Genomic DNA, 10416 nt, shown 5'->3' with positions numbered 1-10416 from the left:
CCCGGCCCGGCCCTGCTCACCGGAGCCGTACTTGACCTCGTGCGAGTGGAGCCGCACGCTGTGGCGGGTGTTGAGCAGCTTCAGCACCGATCCGCAGGTAACAGCGCCCGGCGCCGGCTCCCTGCCGTGACACAGCCCGCGCAGCAGCGCCAGGAGCAGGAGCGGGAAGAGGCGGCAGCCGCCCCTCATCGCGCCGCAGCCCGGCCGGCACCACCGCCACCCCGCCGCCCTCAGCGGAGCGCGCTTCCGCACCGCCTCCGCGGGCCCGGCCAATCGACCCACGCCAGCACCGCGGCCGGCCAATCCCCGCCCGCCCTCTGCTCGGCCTCGCTTCGGCATTGGGCCACGGCTTAGTGACCTCACCGCCGGGAACCCTACAGCGGGAGGAGCTCATTGGGCCAAAGGGAAAAAGGTGACCAATCAGAGCAAGCGGCGTGGCACCTCCCAGGGAAGGACGCGAAGGAGGGACCGCGGCGCTTTTGCCTCAGCGACGCCTCAGGCGGGTCCCCGGTGCGGGTCGGGCCCGCGGCCCCCGGGACGGGCCCCGTCGGCCGGGGCAGCGCCCATCGGGGCCCGCAGTGCCTCCATCCCCGGGTGCCTTTGCACCCGAGCCCGGAGCATTGTCACCCCCGGCTGCCGGGCGCTCCAGCGGGCGATAGCCCTGAGCACCCCCCTACCCCCGGGTCAGCGCTGACAGGATTCCTTGTGCTTCCCTCACTGGGAGTTTGGTTTATGTCGGAGGAGAGCAGGCCAGGTTTGTTACAGCAGCCCTCTCATCTAACATGTAGTCTGGGCTGTAAAAAAAAATAGTACCCGGGTCACTCTGATTGTTAAGGGCCTTGGGAGAAAACATGCTGCAAGGACTGGTCAATCGGTTGTCATCAGGGGCAGGGAAGAACAAATGTCTTCACAGTGAGAGCACTGTCAGGCATAAACCAGCTCTAAGGTTACTAGCCAGGTAGGGGTAATGGTACAGATACAGCCTCAGGGAGCCAGAATTGGCACAAATAGGTCAATCGGCCCATGCTGTTGCATTCAGGCCACTTCTAGCTCAGAGCTGGCGGGTGGCATGTTGAGGTCTGCTCCTCCCTGCAGTTCTGGCTCTTACAGTTGTGTAAATATGCACCCATTTTTTTGGATTTACAGACAAATACAAGAATGTTGAAAACCAAAGGAAATTCATGGTAGTGAACTGTCTTGCATAATAATACACCACTGGTCCAGTCATTTCTGGATTATATTAGAGCGTCTGATGATAGGGCATAAATACTATACAAAAAAGAACTAACAATGGTTGCTGTATCATTAAGCTGTAGTGATCACATCTTTGCTTTTGGATTTGGAAGTTCACCTTCTGTGATTCAGTCTCTTTTGTGAAGTTCTAACAAAGAGAGATTATTAAACTCTCTTCTGTATAAAAGACAACTGCATAAATTAACATACCTACTGTTCTTCATTGCATAGTTTTGCAGACTGAAGAATTCCCCATGCCCCCCCCCCAAAAAATGCTTATCAATAGGAAGCAGCCATGGACAAAGGACACAGGAACTCCTCCATAGCCCATTACCTTCTGCCTCTGAAACTGCTCATTAGATTGACCCATGCATCACATCAGACAGTCTGGTGTGAGTCTCATGTAACACTCCCAGGAATACAAAGTAATTTAACAGAGCAAAAGCTTTTGACCTTCCTAGCAGCAAGTAAACAGGTAGAAGGGCACTTGGTATTCTGCACGTGCAACAGCAAAGAACAGCAACACTGCACTTTCTATTACAGGATCATTTAGAAAGCACATTAGTGTTGCTGGCTAGCGGAAACATCATAAGATGCTCAGCTGACTATCTCTTCCACCAGTCCTGGATCTGCAAGGCTTTTTGCTACCCACATGATACTGCTCAACTGAATGGTTAGTTTTCTTTATGCTGGCTTTGGCCCATTTTGTATAGCTATACCTACATCTAAGAAAAACCTCCGACTTAAAACATCAGGCCTGCATTAAAACAAGCCCGAGTACTAAACTCAGTCACATACGTGCACATGTACATACACACACAGACTCGGTGTGTTTTTCTGAGGACTAAAAACTCACTTCCTACTGCTGGAAGTAGAAATGTTTGCTCACAGAAAAGCAAAAGATCACCCATTGATAGTCAAATGCCATATTTCTATGTCATTCTAAGAAGCCTTGCTGTTCTAACTAAGACAACAGCTCACATTTGCTGCTGTTGTTATAAATGGGGCAAAACCAGATGTCTGTGGTTGCCATTTTAGCCGTGGAAAATCAATCATATGGGGCTTTAGCTGGCACCTGTCTATCTTTCTGGGAGGTCGCTCAGTCTCTGTGCATTTAGTGCCATTTACATGGTGCTCCCTACAATGCTTTTCAGTTCTACTTTAGAAACATAATTGGGTTAGAACGGTTGCCAACAAAGAACCCCATCAATGCCAAACACCCGTGGCAATTAACAGCCACCTCATTGCTACAGGGCCTGCTATTGTTTCTAGTAGACTGCTGTAAGCTACAGGTGAAATTACCTCAGAAATTATGTGACAGTGCACATTGGTAATGGAAACATCAGCTTTTTTGAAAGGTATCTCATTATGATTCTTGTTTACACACATGAACAAAATAATTCAACAGTGCTGTAAAAGGGGAGAATGCAAAATGTAACTAGAATGCCTTCTGCCTTCAATCACTTAACCCTGCAGTGCTTGTGCACACTTGATTTTCAAGGATTTTGAAAATGCCTACCATTTCCACTCAGGTGCACCTGTAGATATAACCTAGCCCTCCCTGAAAAACAGGTTTTAGTGGATTTGGCAGTGCCAAATGCTTTTAGCATACAGGAATGAGAAATCTGTGGCACAAGAAAATTTCAGAGGGCATATGCTGGCCCAAAGCAACATATTATAGAAAAGGATTTTCCTTCTTTTCATATTGGCCTTTGTTAAACATGCTTTAAGCTTTCTGCTTGCTTTGCATGACAAAAGCAGTGACTGACAACTAAGGTAGCATAGCGGGCAACTCCTGGGCTTGGTCTACACCCCAAAAAGCACTGGTGCATCTTTGGGTACAGACAGCCCTTGATTCACGCAGAATACTGCAGTAACATCACCTGGATTCTTTCTCAGACTGTCACTAACCTTAGGCAAAATAGATAGGGCACAGTTCTGAAGATATTAGTATCCGATACAAAAATAACTCCACATGAGCTCTTCCACTGACTTTTCTCTGCATCTGGTCCTTTCTCTGATATCAGTAAAGATTAACTGTACTGAAATCAAGGGAGTAACAGTAGAGAATCAGGCCTGTAAACATTCTGTGTTTTTTTCTGTCTCCTTCTTTCACCCCACACTGATGAACTGATGGTTATAAACCTCACTTCAGATCAAACATTTGTATCCATTGGCATGCCTTACAACAGAGCTCTTCTAATTGTGACCCCTAAGTATAATACAAATGGTAAACAGTAGTAATAACAATAAAATGCTGTCACCCAGGGAGAAATAGAAATGACAAAAAAGATAGCTTGCCAAAAAATTATAGAATTACACAGTTTCTTATCACTCAGCCCAAGTTGTTTAAGGACTAGAGACCCAAAATCAGCTATTCAGATTTTTGCATTCAGTAGATATAATGTAAGCATAAGCAGAGTAAGTAAATAAGCAGAAGAGAGTTGACAAAAAAAAGTATGAACATATACAAATTTAAATTGAAGAATTCTTCATCTGGGGAAGAAGAGTTGATGATTTTTTTATTGCTGTCTTCTGTTTCTAGTCTTTGAGAAAGAGAGGACTTCCTTGAAAATTCTGTGGAGTTCTGGTGATCTGTGTCCAGTAACATTGTCAGCATCTCTCAACTAATCTCCTGACTGATGCTAGTCCTTCAAGAAGATGGGATCTCCCCTCAGGGCTCCAAAAGAATTATTGTGCGTTTCCATTCAATCAGCTGAGATTTTCCAGGTGCTGTCAGTGATGCTGAGAGATGACAACAATTGCTGTAAGTGATCTGCCAGCTTAATTTACATGTGCAGTAACATTGCTGAGGAGTTTCCAATGTTCTCATTGGTAACACTTGCTCTTTTGTAGAAAGAATTCTTTTCAGATGACAAGGAATACTCATGGTTCTACAGCTGTCTCTTCTTCATTTGTACTACTAGATTTTTTTTTCTCTTATATTTCAGCAGTAGCCTGCTTTAGTGAGTCTTCTGTCTCTTGTAGTAGACTTTCAGGGAAGTTTGGAGGCAGTGGTTCTGTCATCTCTGGCAGAGGAGTGATAGTTTGGTTAATGGATTTCTTGGTTAATTCTACTTTGCTGATACTCATTTTTTGTTTAGGCAAAATCTTTTTGTCCCCCACTTCTGATGTAAGCTTTTGAGATTTACAAGAACTCTTCAGATTTCCTTGCTTCAGCCCTGTTAATTTGTGCTGATAGCCTTATGCCATTGCCCTTCAGTTTTTTGAAGCCAAACATCATCTCCGGGTGTACCTTTGTAACAGGAACAAACATAAATCCAAGCTAATCTGAAAGTATTTTTTCACAGTTAGATAAAAATGTGTCTGACTGAATTTTCAACAGGAGAGTCAACAATCTCCTGGTGACTTCTGAAAAACCTGTATCCTCCCAACTTTACTTTTTTTGCTTCCCCACTCTACCCCTTTAGGAAGCGGAGTGCTTAGAAGTAGAGGAAGTGCAAACTATTTCCAGCTGTCAAAAAAAAAAAATCAAAGACAATGATTAAAATTTTATGCATTAATACTTTATATGTAAAATATACCTTTTTCTTTTTTTTTTTCTTAACATGATGACCTGCCCCTGGTATCTTTAATTCATTTTAATAGCTCCTGATCAACATTTGTCAAAATCAAATTCGGGCTTAACTCTGCTCTTGCTTACACAGTGTAAACTGAAACTGAGGAAGTTATTTTGAATTTGTAGACATGAATCGGAATTGTAGTTTTGATGACTAACTTTCTATTTCAGTGTAAGAATGTAAAAATGCAATGGATGTTATATCATTTCAGGCAGCTTTTGAAATAATTTTTTGCTTAATAGGATTTGAAAAACTTCTAGACATCTGTTTCAATGGTAGGTAAATATTCATGTAATTCTGAAAATTCCACTGAACATCTATGCATCTTTTATAAAATCTGCCCCTCTCTGACCTCAATAAATAAAGAGATAATTTCCTCTAGGTACCTTTATCACAAAAACCAAGAAATGAGCTCCAGATAGTATAATAACTTCCAGAGAGGGCAAACTGAGGTCCTGAGTTTTGATGCAATCAAACAGTTAATGGAATCAGATAGTCTAGGTTAAGCTATTAATGCCCACAGTTAAACAGTACCTATTTTGGTCCCATCATTTAATTGTCTAGTAGAAGGATTCCCTGTCCCCACTCTTTTTTGACCAGGCATCTTTATATATTTATTCTGCATTAGACATTCTGAAGGAAATGCAGCAAAGAGAAAATAACCCTCTGAAAAACAGGAAGGTGATTAAAATTCACTATCAGTGAACAATACCTAGTCTCACTGAAGACCAGAGGCCTGCTATCTGCATCAGGGAGGATTTGAGTTTGGTACTTAACAGTACGCCATAATTTAATGCAAGCGTCAAGTTAATAATAAGGTCATGATGGCAAATTTTGCCTTTCACTAGCACCATGCACCTGGTCAGGTATTGACATTATTTTGTGCTGGTGTAAATTCAGATGATTTCAGAAAAAGGGAGAAGGAAAATGATGGGTATACCACCTAGCTCATCTTATGTGGTGCGCGGGGAAGCCTTTTGACTCTTAGCAGATATACCCTAGAATTTGGGGATTTCAACCCTTTTCAACACAAGATGGAAGAAGCCATTATTACATGCCGTAGATTGCAAGTCACAAGTAAGGGGGCTAACCACAGGGTTTTAGTGTGTTTATCCTGCGTTATACAATTAGTTTTGCATCAGTTTGGAGCAATGCTCTTTGCTGCTTTCATCTCAGGCAGCAGCGCCCATGCCCCCCAGGGTTCAGAAGAGCCACCTCTGCGCAGACCCCCCCCGCTACAGTATCCGCTCCCTGTTGGGGATTTGGGCAAGCAATCCATCAGGCATGCCCCGCCATTGTGCACACCCAAATTTGCCCATCAGCTGCTCTTTCCAGCCGCCTTCTAAGCTGGGTGTCGCAGGGAAGGACAGGACCAGAAGCTTCCCTGCCTTCTCCGACAGCCGCGCATCCTACTCTGAGCTCAGCCCCAGCCCACCACGGGAGACCCTCTCAGTGCCTGTCAAGCACACCCGAGCTGGCAGGGGAGCCCACACAGTTAAGGACTGCTCAGCAGCTGGGTGGGGACGGGAAAGGCAACATGCTGCTCTTCTTCGGGCTTCTCTTTACCGTTACCGCCAGCTATACTGGAAGAGAAAGCCTCGCCCTCGCCACAAAATGGCGCCCACGTGCCTGGCTGCCTCCTACCCAGACAGCACCGCGCCAAATGCCGGCGGGGAGGGGGGGAGCAGGCGCTGCGCAAGCGCACCGGCCGCCTCCGCCGCGCGGCACGCCGGGAGTTGTAGTGCGGGCGGGCACCCGCCGAGGGGGCAGGGTCAGCGGCCGGCGAGCCGTGCCCCGCAGCGGGTCCGGTACCCTCACGGGCCTGGGTCTGCACCCTCACCCTGGGTCCGGTGCCCTCAGAGCACTGGCCCACACCCTCATCCCTGCCCCGGCCCCGCACAGCACAGAGGCTTCCTGAAAGACCGAGGAAACCCGCTTTTCTGTCTCACCCAAGGTCTTGTTCGTGAATTTTAGGAAATCTGGGCACTTGCGGTCCAGCTCTCCTCATAGTTACATTTCTTCACTTCTATTCAGGTTCACTCATCTCAGATGCTGAAAATGACAGCTGATGAACACGTGCCCCTACAGCACTCTTGCATGTCACCTACCTCAACCCCTGCAAAAGCCCACTCATTTTCTTTTGCTTTCTGCGCTATGCCTCACCGCAGTGCCCTCCTTCATCTCCTGCCCTGGCCGACTGACCAGCCAGTTTTGTACCTGGGCTACAGATCATTTTGGGGACTGCAGCCTCGGAGCCACATGCTGCATTGGCTTGTTGCAGGACCTCCACCTCTGCTGCAAAGGAGGTTAGAACTGGCCAAGGCATCCCACTGCTACTAAGAGGAGACCGAGACAGGCACCGACAGTGTGAACACGAATGTCTTGTTTCCTCTGAAATCCAACCTCAGTAGAGGGGTGAAAAGGCTTTAATTTAAGCATTTCTGCAGAAGCCACTGAACTTCCAAGATTTTGCAAAGCTTTGAGGCTGGGGAAGAGAAGAAAATGTTAACAGCCTTTCATTTAAAAAAACGGTTTTTACTTTGCCTCATTCAAACGCCTTTTACAATTCACACTTTCAACAAAATTTCATGCAAGGAAAAGACAAACCAAGTCCTACTGTGCTACCATTGTAATCCCAAATGAACTAACTCACTGCAGCCAAGGGAACAAGAAAAAGAAAATACATTTTTTATGTCAACAGACAGCTTGTTGGAACCATTAATTGTTAGGAAATGCTTTTGTGAAATACAGGAAACCTCTAAATCCGCTACTGAATAACTCAAAGTTCAGGGAAAGAAATTCAAGCTCAAAACCAGTGAAGCACTTGAGGACAGAGAGAGCTCCTGCTGGCTTCTGTGACTAAGATAAGGTAAGGCTGTGTTTTGTTTCAGTTAAGCTGGAAGATGCAGTTTGTGCTTAGTAAATGTCCTGGCTTGTGCAGCTCCACCAGAAATGCTGGCCAATATTCTCATTCATGTCTTCATTGAAGAGGAGAGACTAGCCAGAGGAAGCCTGCCTTGCCTTTCAGCTCCAGGTTGAATTTGTAAGAGACTTTCCTCCGGACTACATGGGGGTTGGCTGCAAGGGCTATTTTGGCAGCCAGCTGGGGTATGCAGGCTGCAGAGGAAACATTGTGTTGGGATCTGAGGGGGATGTGGCACAGTGGCAAGATTTGCTTGCTGGGGATTTTTTGCTTCCAGTCAGGGGAAGGAGAGCTGGATAAAGAGGAATGAAATCAGAAAAGCAAGCCTCCAGGAACTGCATTCAATATTTAAGAAGGATGTTACTGTTAATAGCATTAAACACATACTAAGGTTAAGAAGGCTGAGAAGCCAAGCTTTGTCTAAGGTTCTTATGCAGTGCCTCTCACCTGTGCAGTGGCAAGAAGCATTGACAGTACTAGACAGAGGCAGAAACCCCCAGAATTTGCATTGGCAAAGGCAGGAGGTACTTGTTTTTCATTCATTACATTACTTCAGAGTTGTGCTGACTTCATCTGTTATAGTAATAGCCCTCATCAGTAAGTGAAACCTTGGGGGAATGTGGACAGGCTGTGAGGTTCATATCCCAGAAGGGGAAGAAAGTAGTAGTTGCACAAATATCCACTCTGAAATGCCAAGGGCACTGGAAACCCTTACAGAGCATCAACAACTTTTCTGTAACAGAGACAACTACTAAATGATGGAAATGCTCACAGGAATTGCTAGAATGAAGATTTAGCAAGTTCTGTACAGCATTTTAGCACAATTTGTTTGGAATTTCATTCCACATCATTTTTCGATGAGAAAGGAGTCACCAAGGGGTAGAAGGCTGTCTCCAGCTCTCACCATGATTTCCTGTAGTCAGTGCTCATTTACATATCAGGGAAGAGTAAGCTCTAGAAAGTGATGGACAGCTGACATCCGCTCTAGATCCAGCAGAATTGTCCATGCTGCCCATTTCAGGGCCTACAGGGACAGCACAGCCTAGGAATCAAATTCTTCCATGAATAACATTGCTACCACCCATTCTACTTTTATTTCCCTCCTTCAAAGTATCAAAATACTCTTACAAACAATCATCCAAATCTTACCTGCCCCTCAAAGTGTCCTCAGGCTAATGGAAGCATTTTTTTCTGCTGCAGAGTGATCTGAGGTGGGAGGCAGAGGCCCTCCCAAAGTTCTGTAGCAGTTTGCTTCATGGACTGCAACTGCAATTGATGAGAGCCTAAAGATCAACAGGGCTGCAACCTACCTCGATTCACTGATTCCAAGTTCCTATGAGGAAACAGACATGGATAACCATTGGCTACACAGGTGTTCTTGCCCCCACATACAGATGTTTCATACCTCAGCTCTGGGTGTGAAAGCGGTGGAATTCCCTCTGCTGAACTGTGCTTCTTTGTCTCCACAAACTGATGGTTCTTCCTTTGCTGAGAAGGACAGTCAGTGTCTGGTTGCGCCTGCATATTATCTCCTTGACTTTGGGGCTTGGATACGCTGGCTGTCTTTGAGGAATTGAATTTTGCAGAAAGAGGGAACACCTGGCCTTTATGCACAGACAGCCCAGAACTGAGAACAGAGTTGCGGTTGCAATGAAAGAGAGCTAAGTTAGCCCAAATGAGTTTGCCTTAGCCATGAATTAAGCAGCAGGACGGTCAGTCTATTCCCACAGAAACAACCCTTGAAGCTTTTTCCAACCTGTTCCACCCCAGCTGCTCTTCCAAGAAGCCCGTGCTTGGCCTGACAGCTGTTTCATCTCTTCCCCAGCCCTCCTACCTACATATTGGCACAGGTTCAGACATGGAAATCGCCATCATCCATGCAAGGGTCCCAGTCCCAGTGTGATCTGGGACAGGTTAACAGCAACCACCAAGACAGCTACCCTGAATCCATGGACATGTTACCCTAGCGCTTTCTGAACTATCACTCTCTCCCTGCCCCAAACATCAGTTTGTTGTTTTTTCTGCAGTAGCAGGAGCGGGTGAATATTTTGGGATAACATTACAGACCAAGAAGGAGTGTGTTCTACGTTGATAGAACTTCATCTTCTTCCACAGGTGAAAAATGCAGGCTGATCATCTCTCCCACTCAACATTTCTACGCTGCTCAGTGCTTTCACTTTCATTCTGGTAGATCAAGAGTAGCTCTTCTGCAGTAAGAAAAAGGAGCATTTCAATGCCAGGACAAACAGGATTTTTACGTGCAGAACTGGCTTACATCCAGCACTGAACGATGGCGCGTTAGAGGTTGCCCTTCCTGGAGCTCTCTTCTGTCCTCCCCGCCCTTCCCCAGCCCAGCATCAAGAGCTGTGAGGAATTCCTCACCAGGGTTTACTGAACTGCAGCTCTAAACTCCCGCTGCCAGCAAACCAAGGCGGGGGAAAAACGAGCAAGTGGCTACTACGGGGGTCACAGATTGAGGGATTATACATTATGGGATGATTAATTTTGCCCTGAAGCAACCGAAGAGCACGAACCCGAACTGCTTATCCCACCCGCGGCTACAGGCGCAGGTCTCGCACCTCGGGAGTCTGGAGCAGGAGCCCCCCCCCCGCCGGTCCTCACGCCGCTTAGCGCAGCGACCACCGAGAACCGGCGGCACAGCAAAGCGCCTGCCCCCGC

General features: G+C 46.4%; 1 protein-coding gene across 1 annotated transcript in view; it reads right to left on the bottom strand.

Annotated features, from left to right (window-relative positions):
• The window catches only part of SDF2L1 (stromal cell-derived factor 2-like 1), a 3891-nt gene extending 3649 nt beyond the window's left edge, over window positions 1–242 (bottom strand). The window contains exon 1 of the mRNA XM_010581628.1: window positions 21–242. Coding sequence (XP_010579930.1) covers window positions 21–189 — 169 coding nt within the window. The 5' untranslated portion in view covers window positions 190–242. The remainder of the gene's footprint in view (window positions 1–20) is intronic.
• Between the last annotated feature and the right edge of the window lie 10174 nt (window positions 243–10416).

Source organism: Haliaeetus leucocephalus, unplaced genomic scaffold, assembly GCF_000737465.1.
Source record: "Haliaeetus leucocephalus isolate CR32 unplaced genomic scaffold, Haliaeetus_leucocephalus-4.0 Scaffold802, whole genome shotgun sequence".
Taxonomy (NCBI): Eukaryota; Metazoa; Chordata; class Aves; order Accipitriformes; family Accipitridae; genus Haliaeetus; species Haliaeetus leucocephalus.
This window is presented reverse-complemented; position numbering and strand designations above follow the sequence as displayed.